Source organism: Caloenas nicobarica, chromosome 19 (genome assembly GCF_036013445.1).
Source record: "Caloenas nicobarica isolate bCalNic1 chromosome 19, bCalNic1.hap1, whole genome shotgun sequence".
NCBI lineage: Eukaryota > Metazoa > Chordata > Aves > Columbiformes > Columbidae > Caloenas > Caloenas nicobarica.
Window position 1 is genome coordinate 2,982,948 of NC_088263.1, and position 15,321 is coordinate 2,998,268.

At 45.3% G+C, this 15,321-nt stretch overlaps 1 protein-coding gene across 1 annotated transcript in view; it reads left to right on the plus strand.

Moving 5' to 3' along the window:
- Positions 1–15,321, plus strand: part of CACNA1B (calcium voltage-gated channel subunit alpha1 B) — a 284,101-nt gene that overhangs the window by 179,625 nt on the left and 89,155 nt on the right. The window contains exons 17-19 of the mRNA XM_065648624.1: positions 47–164; positions 7,136–7,203; positions 11,986–12,092. Of these exons, the coding sequence (XP_065504696.1) occupies positions 47–164; positions 7,136–7,203; positions 11,986–12,092 (293 nt within the window). The remainder of the gene's footprint in view (positions 1–46; positions 165–7,135; positions 7,204–11,985; positions 12,093–15,321) is intronic.

The following is a 15,321-nucleotide window of genomic DNA, read 5'->3' on the forward strand; positions in this document are numbered from 1 at the left end:
CCTTTGAGTCACCCTTTTTTCTTCTCTCTCGAATTTCGCTGTGCAGATCCTGACGGGAGAAGACTGGAACGCCGTGATGTACCACGGGATAGAGTCACAGGGTGGTGTCCGCTCAGGGATGTTCTCCTCCATTTACTTCATCGTCCTGACGTTGTTTGGTAACTGTATCCTTACACGTTGCCTTGTGTTGGTGACACAGTGTGTCACGTGCCCTGCCTGGGATGCTAGAAATGTCTAGTTTTGTTTAAATTCTCGCACCCGCATTTATACTTTTTAAAACCAAATCATTGCTACAGCTCCTTAGAGCACCCTGAGTAAGAGGACTAGCTAAGTTGTCCATGATGGTGTCACTTTTCTGATGGCAACGTGGGCACAGTCTTCATTAATTTTAATTTTTGTGTTTTACCTTAATAATGTCCTATTGTGAGTTAATTTATGTTTTGGGAAAAATTATTGAAGTCAGAACAGGACCCCTGTGCTTTGAACATTTTCATATATAGTTTACGCTAGGTCAGTGGGAAAAAAAAAAAGAGTTGAAATTGGTTTAGCGCATAGATCAGGCTCTAGTCTCTTGGTGGCTTGGACTACACAAGATGCTATCCCAAATGGTTGAAATTGTCTTGTCTCCACCTAACGCTTAAAATATAAGTCCAGATATCGGGCTTTGGGCTCTGGGAGTATTTGATCATGTTCCAAGACGTGACACATGAAGTCTCTGGAGATGTTTTGTTCTGCTTTGTCATGAAAATCTCTTGAGGACAATAGGAAACTGGGAGCTTGTTCTCCCCTGGAATGTCCCAGCAGCACTCTGACATGTGTTATGTCCCCAGAGAGGTCTGAGGAAGCAAGGACGTAGCAGTCACGTGGAGCTGGGATTTGGAAGGAGAAGCTGTATTTTGTACAGAAATGAGCAAAGAGTTTCTTTCTTCTGGTGGCTGGGTGTGATGGGGAGAGCCAGCAAAGCATAGAGGTTGTGATGGCTCTGTCCCTGCTTCCCGATGGAACTGCTGATGGGCTGATGTTGCTTAGCGCCGCTCACATTAACTGGGTACAAAACCGTTGGTGGGAGATTTTTCCTGGCTGCCGCGACAATCTGTGTGGAGTCAAACACAGCATCCTTAAAAATGGAAACTTAAGAACTGTTGCACATGTGAGGCAGCCTGACTGGTTTGTTTGTTCTGTAAAATAGGGATAATAACGCTGAGCATTGCGGCTCGGCTTGAGAGCTCTCCGGAGGGCTCCCCAGCAGCACAAACCTTCTTGCTAGTTAGAGTCCCAGCATTTGTATTTTCCTAGGAGTTGTGTTTGGGCTGGCAGCATTGGCTGGGTGCCTGGACAAAGGGAAGGGTACTTGGGGGGCAATACTTGTGCCAAAGGTCTAGAGTTGTTGTAGACGTCAACCCCTTCAGCTCAGGGTCAAGAAGAGAAGAGATGGGACATCAGAAATATTGTATCAGCACTGGTGTGTCCAGCAGGACCAGGGCAGTGACTGTCCCCTTGTCCTGGTCACTGGTGAGGCTGCACCTCGAATCCTGGGGTCAGTTTTGGGCCGCTCATGCCAAGAAAGACCTTAAGGTGTCGGACTGAGTTGAGAGAAGGGAACGGAGCTGGTGAGGGGCTGGAGCACAAGTGTGATGGGAGCGGCTGAGGGAGCTGGGGGTTCAGCTGGAGAACAGGAGCTGAGGGGAGACCTTCTGATCTCTGACCTGCCTGAAAGGAGCTGGGAGCCAGGGGGGGTCGGGCTCTGCTCCCCAGGAACAAGCGCCAGGACCAGAGGGAACGGCCTCAAGTTGCGCCAGGGGAGGTTGAGGTTGGATCTGGGGAACAATTTCTTCCCCAAAGGGCTGTGGGGCATTGGAACAGGCTGCCCAGGGCAGTGCTGGAGTCACCATCCCTGGAGGGGTTGGACAGACGGAGATGAGGTTCTCAGGGACATGGGGCAGTGCCAGGGCTGGGTTATGGTTGGACTCGATGATCTTGAGGGTCTCTTCCAACCAAAATGATTCTGTGATTCTCTGATCAGCACCCATGGACTGCCTGGTAGGGCTCTGGCTCTTTGCATGAAATCTCCCCATTAGCACAAGGAACCGGGACGGGGACCAGCGGGGCACGCAGCGTTTGATCTGTCCTTGACACACCAGTGTGTTTCTGTGGGATTTATCCCATGAACGGGCACCGTCAGAGCCAGAGCAGCTGTGACAGCAGGGCTGGCTCCGCAGCTGTGCTCAGACATCGCCTCATGGGAGGCAACGCGCTCCCTTCCAGAAAACAGGAGGCCTTGGAAAACTGGGTCGATGGAGAGCTGGGAGGGAGGGAGACCTCAAAATCCTCAGGGCTTGGCATTTGGAAATGAGATTAAGCTATAATCAGGCTTGACTGCAGGGCTGGGAGACTTTCAACCTTAGAGCAGCCAAGATCCAGCATATTTGAGGAACGGGATATAAATTTCCTTCTTGCACCTTTAATTCAAAGAGGGGCCTTGTCCCTTGCCCTTTAGTTTTCATTACAACAGAAAGAACAGGGGATGTTGAGAGGAGGGAGTAAGGACCAGATTCACCTACTGCCGCTGCCATGAGTTTGGGATTTGCCCCCACTTGCCCTGGCAGAGTGGTGAGCCGAAACCGCGTCCATATTCTCCCCAAATGTCATCCTGGCAGAGGGCAGCTGTCTTGCTTTCCATTCTGCTGTCCTGGAAGACTTCTTCCACCAACTTCTAGCGATCAGAGTTATAAACCTGAAGTAAATCTGTTAATTTATATGGAGATTTACATCCGTGTTGGTGAATTAGAAGCTTGGCCCAGATTGTTTCTGTAGAAATTCAGTCTGAGAGCATGAGCTGTTTTCACAGGGAGCTTGTAAGAGCCTTTCTGCATCACACGTGGACCTGTTTGCTTTAAGGGAGAGAACTGAGGCCGGAGTGCGTGGTGGAGGATGTGGGGTTAAATCTTTCCCTTGTCTCTTTACCGTGGGAATTGCAGCAATAAACCCCCTAACGCTTGCGCTGGTATTTCAGACACTATCGCAGTAAGGTCAGTGCTACCCCTGCTTGTCAGCAGCTCCAGTTTTGATGCCGAGAGCAAGCAGCGGGCAGTCATTTATCTCTGAGGGACAGCTGAACTGTGTGACTTACCAGGGACTTAACTTATCATAAACTGTCAAAACATAACCAGGAATGTCTGAAAACAAAGTTTAGTTTGCCAGAAAAGAGCCGTTCGGCATTTTTGCGGGCAGTTAAATAGTCGTTAACGTCACTGATGTTGCAGTGCCCCAGCAATGCTAGGGACAGGTCAGTGTACGGGGTGCGGGATGTGGCTGAGCCTCGGGGTCACCTTCCCAAGGAGAGCCCCAGAGCCCAGCAAATGCCAAGAGGCCACCCTATAGAGAGCAGTCCAAGTTGTTGATCCCATTAATTATAGATCAATGTGAACTGTCTTTTCTGCTCTAACTTGGGAATTCACAAAGATCTCCCTGCTCTGCCTTACAGAACTCCCTCCAAAAAGCTTTAAACATGTACTTGTTTTATGCAATTTATTTTGTTTTACTATATCTCAAGTGTGGATTTGCCACCAGCTCTCCCCACACAGATGTTCACTGTGACTGAATTTCCTAAGTGGAACTTCTTGTTTTCATTTTCTTATATCACCACAGTTGAAAACAGTCCAAGCCCCTTCTGGATGCTGATCAGCTTTTGCACTTTGGTTCCTCTGCTGGGAGGGGTTTTCAGTTTCTGAAGATTGGCATTTGGTGAGCCCATTTTTAAGAGTTTAGGAACACTGGATCAAATCTTGTTAGGGAATTGGCATAGACAATTTTTGGTCAGCTTGCAAAATCTGCTCCTTTTAAACATGACGGGGGGGGCTCCTTTTTTTTTTTTGCCTCCAGAGCTGCTCGGAGTATTGTGGTTGTTCCTTTTCATTAAGAAGAAAGGCGGGTGGGTGCCGACTTCCCCTGCCTCTCACTACAGCTCAGTTGCTTCTTTGAATCCATTTACTTTTGCAAGGGGCTATCACAGGAAAAGATCCAGAAACTTTTGTAGAATCATAGAATGGTTTAGGTTGGAAGGGGTTGCCTTGACCCACGTGCAGGACCTTGCACTTGGCCGTGTTGAACTTCATGACGCTTGCATGGGCCCACCTTCCAAGCATGTCAAGGGCCCTCTGGATGGCATCCCTCCCGCACCACACAGCTTGGTGTCATCCATAAATGATGTTGTTGTTGGAAACTGGAAGCCTCTTGCGTTACGTTCCCAGCTCCAGAAAGTCTGCGTGGAGCCAGACCCCTGCATCTGAACTGGTTTAATTAAAGTAGTATGATTAGAGTAACAGCAGGATTTGGCCCATTTTCTAGGAAATTACACCATGCCTGTATTCATTGTTATCCGGTTAATTGATAAACTGAGGCATCCGTGGGTGGGGCAGGGGGGGCCTGGACCAGAGGCTGGAGTTTGGGTGATATTTGGGAGTCCCTGAGCTCTGCAGAAAGGGCTGAGGGACCTTTTTGGGGGCAGAAACACTCTTGTCTACCAGACAGTGTCTGCTTGGAGATGGATCAAAACAGCCTGATCTGTTAAAAAAAAAAAAAAAAAGAGAGATTAATTATATTTCCAGTGGTTGATTATGTTACACAAGACATTTTCAGCATGTGTGTGTAGGAGGCAGGGGTAGGAAGACAGTTTTATTGCCGAGACGTTTATTCCCAGAGCAGGAGGCTTGGAAGCATTTCCAACGTGTTGGACGCACCCCAGAGGAAAAAAACCCGAACAGCCGGCGCCCCGGCGGTGCCACGGGCAGCGGTGCCTGAGCCTCCCTGCCTGCACCCCATTTCCCTGCCTGCACCCCATCTTCCCTGCCTGCACCCCCTGCCCACAAGTGATAGCACAACCCATGGTTAAAAGGAAATGGGGAAATGAGTATCTTTGCAGATGAAAAGTTGATGGAGCTCTGACTTCAGCATGGGAGGGAAGTGATTGTTTCAGCATCCTCTTTCCCTTTGTCTTGTTCTTTATCTGCTTGGTTCAGTGGGGTTAGGTTCTCCAGCCCTGAGCTCCTCTCTGTCCTGCTGGAACAGAGGAGGGAGTAGTTGATGGGCTTCATAGTTCAAACCTCTGTTTGTCCCAGAGGAATCGCCTTCCCGTGATATAAACCTCCATTCCATGTTACATCACGCAGAAAACCTGATGGATGACCTGGTCTTTGCCTGGAGAAACCCCGGGGTTCTGCGTCCCCTCCCCTGCAAGGCTGGGTAATCTGGATGCAGATGCATCCTAAGAAATTAAAATCCAGCTCCCGCTTCCCCTGTCCCAAGCAGAGGCTCCAGTTTTGATAGACATCTGGGCTCTGGAGACACTCATCTCAGTGGGGATTAGAGACATGAACATCTTGGCTGAATTACGCTTGGTGAAAGCTCTTGAGAGAGAAAGCAAAGAGCCCTTGAGCTGGTTGTTTTGGGTCGGTTTTGGTCCCTGGGAAGTCTCCCGAAGCTGAGCCAATGTGGGGCAACGGCTCCCCAGCCAGCAGTGCCCGGAGGCTGCTGGAGCAGGAGGGTTTCTGGGCAGGCTCCTGTTCAGCAGAGATGATGGCGGCGGATGAATCAGCCTCTTTTTATAGAGAAACCCCAGGTGCCTCCTTCAGGCATCCTTTTGGGAAATGGAAAGCAATCAGAGGGGCACTGAGGTTTCCCAAAATGCTGGTGCGGGTTTGCCGGCGCCCCAGGAGCTCACATCTCGCCTCTCCTGCCCTGCCGGAGCGATCGCCTGGCTCCCCCAGCACGCTGCCCTTGTCTGTCGGTCCTGCCCTTGTCTGTCGGTCCTGCCCTTGTCTGTCGGTCCTGCCTTTGCCGCGGCATTGCTTTGGGCATTGCTTCCAACTCACAGCCCAAAACGAGGACAGGTTAACCCACTAGAAAATAACTGGATTAGTTGCCTAAAGCTGCTGCACTCAGCGTATGGGGATCTGCACCTGGCCCCAGGCTGGGCTGTGGCTTTGGTGAGGTCAGTGCGATACAAACATGATATGACTCACGAGATCAACTTCGTTCTCATGTACATTCATTTTTAGATGAGCAGTCGTAGTTTTACACTGTTATGGAGTAAGTCTCCTGCCACCAGGTAATGTGCAAGAGCAAAAGGCGTTTTCTTCTTGCAGAGTAGTTTAGCCTTGGGTTTGCTTTGCTTTTGATATGCAAAGGTATCTGATTTACAATTGGTTTGGGGCTGTTCTGCAGACGCATAGCTGGAATAAGAACAATAAAATATATGAAGGGACAAGTAACAGCTGAAATCCTTAAGTGGAAAAACGAAAATAAAAGATGAATAAATAATTATAGGGAAATGTTATGTCTTAGTGATAGAAGGCAGTGTTTTGCAGAGAGGCTCAGGCTCGCGTGGGCACTGGCAGTTGTTTAGCTGGGCTATGTGCAATTTGGCCTGGACTAACGGCCTGTTTTAACGAGCAGAGCTCGTTAGCTGGGGCTGGGTGTCCTGCTAACAGGCTCTGCTGTAGCTGTGCTCTGCGGGATGCTGCAGCATTCAGGATAGAGGAAGCCCATGGCGGTCTAATTGTCATATCGACTTGAGTGTGATAAGTCATGATAGTTTCCTCCCGCCGGTATGTAATGCAGCTGTCACCTAAGCTTACCTTTTTCATGGTTCCCAATGTCTTTATATAGCTATATCTTTATATTACGCAAATATTGGCTTTAAATTGTCTGTTTTCCAGGAAATCTACCAGTTGTCCTTTTAAACAAGAAGGAAATATGAAGATTAAACCTTCTGTGTGTGTGTATGGGCAGGAGTGCAAGTGTGGATTTTCAGATTTTCTGCAACGAAAAACCAGGGGCTGTCGACATTCTGGGACCCCCACGTGGTCCTGTCCCGGTTGCACCCACAGTGCTGTAAATCCCGTCTGCTCAGCGCGTGTGTGTCCTCACCAGGGATTTTTGTGGGCAGGAGGCAAATGGGTGTCCAGCACCTGCAGAAATGGATTAAAAATGAAGACAAAGCAGTGATGCAAGGGGTCAATCCATAATATATTGGTGATCGTACATGGGGAAAGAGGGGCAGCGGCAGCAGAAGGGGAGCAGTTTTTACTCTATCTGCTGTATGAAGATATTTTTTTCCTTAGTTGCTCCCCAAAAGATACACTTCTGAATGTCTTTTTGGCCATCGCTGTTGACAATCTGGCGAATGCCCAAGAGCTGACCAAGGTATGTACGAGATTTCTGTTTCTTCAAACTTAAACCACAGCCGCTGGATCTAAAGCGCACGTTACTGACCCTTCCGGACACCCCGAGATTTCCTCCAGAGCCTGTTCATGCGCCGTCTCCGTTTATCACTTTGCATTGCAGAGGGACCTGGAGGTTTATTCTTGTTCAGGTTTGTTTCATTTCAGGCTTATTCCAGTGAACTATTTCATGTTCTTTAGTTTCGTTTTATCATGGAGGGGACAGTGGGCATTGCTCATCTTGCTGCTGCAGGGGCATTCGTAGCATTTGCTGTTCTCGAGAGCAGAGGCGAAGCAATTAACAGGTTTTGGCTGATTTGAAGCCGAGGCACGGGGAAACGCAGGTGTTGTATTGCTGCTTTTGCTGTCTCATACTAATGTTTTATACCTTGCTGAGTTTCGGGATGAATCAAAGCGTTAACTTTCTCCAGTCAGCTCCCTGGAAAACAACTTGCAGAGGCTATTGTGAATACACAGCGAAGATATTATCATCCGCCTGCCTCTCACCAGGTGCAAGAGAAATCTGAGGCACAGGCAGAAAGGCAGGTCCTGGCAAGAGATGGAAATGGCACCAATGTAACTCTGTGTGCAGATTTACTACATATTGGAGCATTCCCTATGGAGAAAATCTTATGGAGAAAATCCTTATGGAGAAAATTCCCTATGGAGAAAAATCTCAGTATTGCGCAGGAAGGATTGCAAGTGCAGCAGTTCGGATTTGTATTATTACACAATTTTGGTTTCTTGTTGCAGCATACTCAGTTGTGTTTATGAGGCAGCATTAGATTTTGTTTGCGCATTTAGTTCATTCCCGCTGAGCACATAAAACCATGCACAGCCCATCGCTGTGCTGCTCCATCGCTGTAAGTCACAGTGACCTGCTGGTGGCAAAAGAAGCACCGTATCCACCTTAGCGCTTGTATTTTATAAGCTTTAGCTTATATACTCCATATAGGGGGAGAGGATCACCAACCATGTGCTTATGCGGCAGTGGGCAAGGATGTTTTGTCTTTTTTAGAGTTGTAGAAAGGTGCAGTAGTTCATGGATACGCAATGTAACTCTACAGTTGAGGGACACAGGAGATTTCTAAGAGTTTCCTACCCCACTCCAGCTGCTGAAGACCAAAGCAGCCAACCGTTCCCAGTTTGTTTTGATTTTTTTTTCTCAGAAGTTTTTCCCTTACAGTAGCTCAGCTGTTTCTGTTCTTTCCAAAGCCCACAGAAATCTCGCATCGTGCATCCTCCCAGCCTTGTCAGGAGAGTTATGGGCATCCCTTGCGTGTTCTAAGAAAGAAGATCAGCCCCAGCACAGTTCTTGGATAATAAAGCTCATCCTACTTCTTTCTTAATCCTTTTAATGCTTTCTTGTTAATATTTCAGCAGCTGACTGAGACGGTTAGAAAACTGACTTTGTAGGTGTTTATAAAGTATTATTAAATATTGATGGATTCAGCAGCACTGCCAAACCATAAAGCTTCTTGAGAAACTCTTTTTTGCTTTAATTTTATTTATGATCCCCCAAAATCACTAGGGCTTTCAAAAGAAGAGGAAAAAGATAAAAGTAATTCAATTATATAGCATACCTGGAGAATGAGGGATTTATTGCTAAGTAAATATGATCATGCAAAACCAAAAATGGCCCGGAGATATAATTAAGTTACTCAGGAGTCAGTTGGTCTCAGGAGACTTTTCTTGACATTTATGCTATAAAACTAATCAAGATCAGTGCTGCATGTAATGTGGGAAAACCATAAGCAGTTTGCAACTGCCTCTGTTTTGGAAAGACAGAAAGCTCTGCAGGTAATCTTCAGGGCTGAAACATTTCAACCAACCTGGCCAATTCGGGATGCTAATTTGGACATGTTTTATTGGGGTATTTGAACGTTTCTCGGTAGCCTTAGCTGGGCCTTGTGACCTGTAATAGAAGTTGTCATAATTGTAGTTATATTTAACTGAAGCTTGATCATCTACTGTCTGTTACAAAACTCACCAGTACTTTGGAATGACTCATTTTGGGAGGGGGGGGGGCAGGCGGAAAGAAAAGAAAAAGAAGAAAGAATCACCTTCTTTGCTTTGAATATAGAAAGAATCTGTTCTCCAGCCTCCACCTCTCTCTCCCCAGGTCTCTCTCCTCCTGTGCTGGCTCTTCCTTATCACTGACTTAAACTCTGCCAATTTAATTTCTAGTGATTTATCAGAACTATCCTGAATCTCTTTGATTACCTACCCTCTAGTTTTTTTCCCATATATTGGCAAGTTTTTCTTCTTGTTCACTTGGAGTGGAATGTAAAGTTGCACCCCAGATTTGCTTTTAAAATCTTCTCTCCGCTGACCATCCCACGATGTCTCTGGTGACACAGAGCAGTTCGTTCTTCATCCTCCTTAAACTGACATGTGAAGCTGCCACAAGCAACCATTGATTTCCCTAAATATCCTAAAGCACAATGCGTGTTCTCTGATTTCTGTGCAATGCCAGCAATCCCTCAGCAAACAGTATAAAAACATGCAGTGTGGGATAGGAGGGCTGTGTGAATTTTATGTAAAAATACATTAAAAATTTGAGAAATCCCCAGAAATAATGGACTGAAGTGGCAAAAAACAAAGAGTCTAAAGGCTGTGAAGACCCCTCCTTATTATTCCCAGTGGCGAAGGCTTTATTTGGGTGAACTTACTGATGATGGTAGTGACAGTATTGCTGACAGAGCTGGACTGCTGGTGGGATGGATGGATGGATGGATGGATGGATGGATGGACATAGGGATGTCACAGCTCAAAGCTGGCCTCAGTCACCTGCTGTCGCACCCCTGTGTGCTTCCAGCAGAACAAGATGAGCCTGTGCCCCAGTGAGACCCTGCGGGGTAAGGATCAGGTGAAAAATTAGTGAATTTTGTAGTGATCTGCAATCTCTGGGTAGAAGGAGCTGCAGAAATATCCTGAAGCAGTCACCTGCTAAAGAGTGTGCTCGTTCTGGCTTAGGGACGGCTGCATTTCTAATGACAACAGATATTTTCTGCTCTTACTTTGAGGTATCGACTCCAGCAGAATTACTGATGCACTGGGGAGAATGGAGTTGGAGCTACAAATTGTAAAAAGATCACAGATGGTAAAAGCTGCACCTGGTGCTTTAGAAGCACAGAAAGAAAAATCAGGAACCTGTGAATGTGCGGGATTTTGACACTGGTAGGGTCCTCAAGAGAAGAAACAACACGAAGATACCTGCAGAATGAAAGGAAACTCTTAAAAGCCTTTTTGTTTCGGACATTATTCCTCAAAAGATTAATATTCTGCAGATACCCTTGACTTACAGTAGGCTTCCAAATCATTGATAAATTTAATGGAATTTGGCAGTGGAGAAACATTGACTTTGTATATCTGTTCAGCAGGGCTTTTTTCATGACCTGTCTCAGGTTCTTCATTCACTACGGTAGGAATTCACTTGTTACAGGTTTGCTAGTATTTGGAAAGGAAAAAAAAAAGCTTTACTGGTAGCAGATGTTTTTTTTATCAGTTTCCTATAATTTGTTTTTTCTTTGAAATGAGAGAAAGAAAGCAGTTTCAAAATTAGTTCAGTTGAAGCAAATAACACTGAAGTCAGAGCAAGGAATTGTTTATGCATATGGTATTCAGGAAGGATACATCTATATGACTTCCTATTTCAAAGCTTGCTATCTTCCTGTCTTCTTTCATTATTTTAAGCATCTCTTTCACAGCATTACCTTCGAAGAGCAGAGGTACACCCGTGGCATTTCATAAAGTTTGATAGAAGAGGCTGTGACTGCTCTTGTCTTGACATGTGGTTATTCCTTGAATACGTGTGACGCTGATGTTGCCATCACAGGGTCTATGTTTATCCTGCCGTAATTTTACTGTCGAATTTAACTGGCTAGAAAGTTCAAAAGAAGTTTAACCTAAATGACCGTTGAAGATGAACCAGGCTGTTTCTTTGCCTTTTGCCCTCATCTCATTGCTTAAGATCCTGTAGCGTGAATTTGAGCAGTATTTCTCTTGTCATTACATCAGGTAGGAGGAAATAAATCACAGTTATACTCTGCAGGAACTTGCAAAGTCAATAGAGGTTAAAAATCCCCGTGACCTGGGGATATACAAAAAGCACGAACATAGCAATCTTTCTGATCTATGCTTGAGTCAACAAACTACTCTTTAATATGGCTCTTCCTTTCAGTTTTTGCCCTGTAAATCCCCAGAGATTCAACTGAAATAAGAGGAAATATCACAGGTAAAACTGGCGTGAGCAGGACCAGCGAAATCCTGAAACTTATTGTTGCAGAAAAGTCCCATTGGCCAGAAGTCATGAAGGATTTGGGAGCCTGTCTGATACATTTTGGTAGGACTTTAGAATGTTTTACATGTGCAAGACAGAGATAAACGGGGCTCCTTTCCGCCTAGAAACATCACATTTGTGGTCAGGTCTCTCCCTGCTTGGCCATAATCGCCTACCTGGATCTTAAGTGGTAAGAGGAGACCCAAAGAGGTAAGAAAACTTGGCGAGGGAGACGTGTTCTTGGTAAAAATGCACTGAGCACTTGACCAAACCTTGCATTTCTCATCTTGACCGGCTATTATTGGCACCAGGGCTGTACCCAGAGGTCCTTGCAAGAAGTTATGAAATTCTGCTTTATTTTTAACAAGTTTCCAATGTTCTTGCAGTGTGCCAGCGACAGTCACGTTTGACTCGTGCCTGGGGAGCTCTGGTGGTTGTCGTGACATGATGCATGCTCTGATTTCTCTTGATTTTCTGCACCAGGACGAGGAGGAGATGGAAGAAGCCACCAACCAAAAGCTTGCCCTGCAGAAGGCCAAAGAGGTGGCCGAAGTCAGCCCCATGTCTGCAGCGAACATCTCCATAGCCGCGTAAGCATTCTTTTATTATTTGGGAACTTTGTCGTTTGGTTTTTGTTTTTCAATGTTGAAATGTGTCTGTTCAAGTGGAGCATCCCATAGTCCTCTGTGAGCCCTTTTATACCATCTCTGTTACCGACAGGGCTTTAGGTTGACTGAATACTTCAGCACTGATTGCTTAACCATGAATTTAATTGAGTATTTTAGTTTGTTTTTCTTTGTAATGTCTCGTCTTTTGTCTTGCTATAAATAACTGTATTTTAGAAGGATTTTTTTAAAGCTGTACTGGGCTAGATTTCACCAGGTGAAGTGATTAACAATTCACTTTGGATTTTTAATCATGAGAGGTGTGTGCGCATATAATGTATTAACTAATTTTTAATCATTTTCGCTTTAAGAATTTAAGCGTGAAGGTATCCTCCTGAATATTGGACTGAAAAATGTGCTTGGATGGTCTTTGCTGTTTGAAAAATTGCTGGGTTGAATAAAATCGCATATGTGAACAGTCACTGGTTTGTAGCTAGAAACATCAGTTTGCATTTTCAGATGCAAGATTTTCTGCAGGGATATGGACAAGGCACAGATTCTGTGATACCAGAATCCTTGGAAAATATCGCATTAGGACCCACCTTTTCATATATGCTGATCTAAACTGGAGTGAAAAAATGATATTTGTGTGGAAATACTTGTCTGGGTGTTGCTGAGGTTGGTGCAGAGTTCTGTCTACACGGGGTTATGGGCCCGTGTTTGAGACGCACCTACCCTGAATGGATTTACTTTAAAGTATGTTCTATTTAAAGGTTCATTTACCTCTTCTGGAATTTTAGCAACAGGACTTCCAGCATCAAAAAGTCTGGTCGTGAATTTTACTGAGAGCTGCTGGTATTTCCCAGCTCCCTTTTGCAGGGGAGACCTCCAAAGGCTGCAAGAGCTCAAGCACAGAAAGAGAAATTTCCAGGAGTTTAATCCACTACATCAAAGACAATAGGCCAAATGGAGTCAGTTCGTTATATGTGAAGAAAAAAATAGTATTAATTTGACTGTGTTATTCTTCTTACAATTTTATTTTGCAATTACTGCTTTAATCAGCTGCTATTCATGCCACATCTGGTTTTTTGGTTTGGAACATAATCCTTTTCTTACAATGATTTCCTGTCTTGTCTTGAAAAGAAATCAAATTAGGATATTTGCTCTTGCTCCTTGATGAATTTCCTGGTACTGTTGTTTTAAAATGCAAGAGAATAATGCTTATTTTCTCCTTCTTTAATCAGAAGCATGGTGCCTGTGAAGATTTCCTGGAAATCAAAAAAAAACCAAACCAAAACACCTTAATGGAGCTAAGATTTCACACCACATTGTTGGTTGCTTAAAATAACCTGATTCCATGATTTTTCACCAGGCGCTTTCCCCTGTTTTTCAATATCACAGGGCCAGTTTTGTGACAACAATTGAAAGCAAGTACAAAATTGTGGATTTCTGCTTATTTTGCCTCAAATTGTATCTGCTCAGATCTCTACCTGCCACATTTGTACTGGCGGATAATTAGTCTTGCAAATGAGCACGTTTGAAAGTGCAGTCGATCCTTCCACGTCTATTAACCACGACAGCATCCTGCACGCTGTGTGGGAGCATCATTTACCAGCCGTCGCGTGACTCCTCGTTATCTCGGCTTTAGCACTAGCGAGGTGCTTACAAAGCTCACGGGACTTTAATTTGGAAAAAAAAAAAAACGCGTTAAGGTCAATAGGTTTACAACCCAATGGAAAATGACATAGAGGAGAAGGTGAGCGAGAAATTAGATGTTTTATGAGCGAGAAATAGGTGTATGGGTGGATTGCTGGCCGACGATCCAAAAGATATTTAATGAATGCATGCCAAAGCAATTTGCTTAATATATAAATGCATCCCTGGTGAACTCCAAAGGGACGTAGCAGCTACAGCTTTCAGGTTTGCAGCGCCCATGCCTTAGATATCTCTGTCCAGTGCAGTTGGGCTGATGATGGGGACCCATGGTTGAGAGCCGGCTGGACCCTGTTATTGTATTTCTTACGGCCTTAAGCTACACAGTGGTCTTGAAGATGGAGAAAATGCCATGTTGATGGCAAGACCTGTCAGATCAAACCTCTGAGACAATTTGGAGCTGGACATACCACGAATAAAAAAGCTTTGGGGATGCTTGGAAATGGGATTTCTGGCATATGGAAACATCCCTGCAAAAAGCAAATACCTGTACAGCCTGGGTACCCCTGAGTGGGTGGTAAGCACGGGCTGGGAAAAACGGAGCTACCAAAGGCCCCCTGCAAAGGTGGGTCTACCCTATTGGTTTATATTTTTATTTTCTCCTGAGTAATAAGTTTTTAGTTCTAGAATTTTATTTTCTTAATGTATGAAAATGAATTTCTATAACAACAGGCATCTGTAAGCATGGATCAATGTTCTGAAACCACCATTTTCTCTACCTGCATCAATCAAAACAGGTCTCTCAGGTGTTAGCAGAGGGCACCACAACTTACATTTCCCTAGTCACGATGTTCATGTTCCCGGCCTGCTTGTCGACCTCCCACAGAGGTGATAAAGCCATCCTGGGGCTGAGTCTGGTGACAAGTCACATCGATTGTTCTGCCGTTTCACCAGCAAGGTGCTGTGCTTGCAGTTTGGCTTCTTTCCCTTGTCAGTCCTACATCAAGGACTAAGAACGTGTTTTCCTTCCCTTAAAGCTCCTTCTAGGCCATTGCAAACTCTGTAGTGTTGTATCTGCTCCTCCACCTCCAGCATTTTCCTGTGCAAATGCAGTTTATCCGCACTGGTTCTTCTGCTCTCCTCTGCCATCCGGCCTCTCTTCATAACCGAGCTCCAGGAAATATTCGATTTATTGCCCAGTTGCAAAATGTAGTTTCCTAGGCTTAAGAAACTGGTTCTTATTTAGGGTGTCAGCCTGCTTGGAGGGTCCCACGAGATACCTTCACCCTGACACGTGCTGCTGCGGGAGCCACCAACGGTTTTGTGCTTGATAGATGGTGAAGCACTACGGTGTCATGGGGATATGTTTTAATAATATGCTCATTATTACAGCAGCATCGAGATATCATCTATCTTGCAACTGACTCCAAGTGCTTTATTAAAATTTCTACTTGCATTCGGCTTGTAGCTTCTACTTCATCGATCTCCCAGGATTTCTATGGTTCGTCTTCTGCTCCACCCAAGGGATTTAAAGTGAACAGACTTGTCTGACTGCACTTTG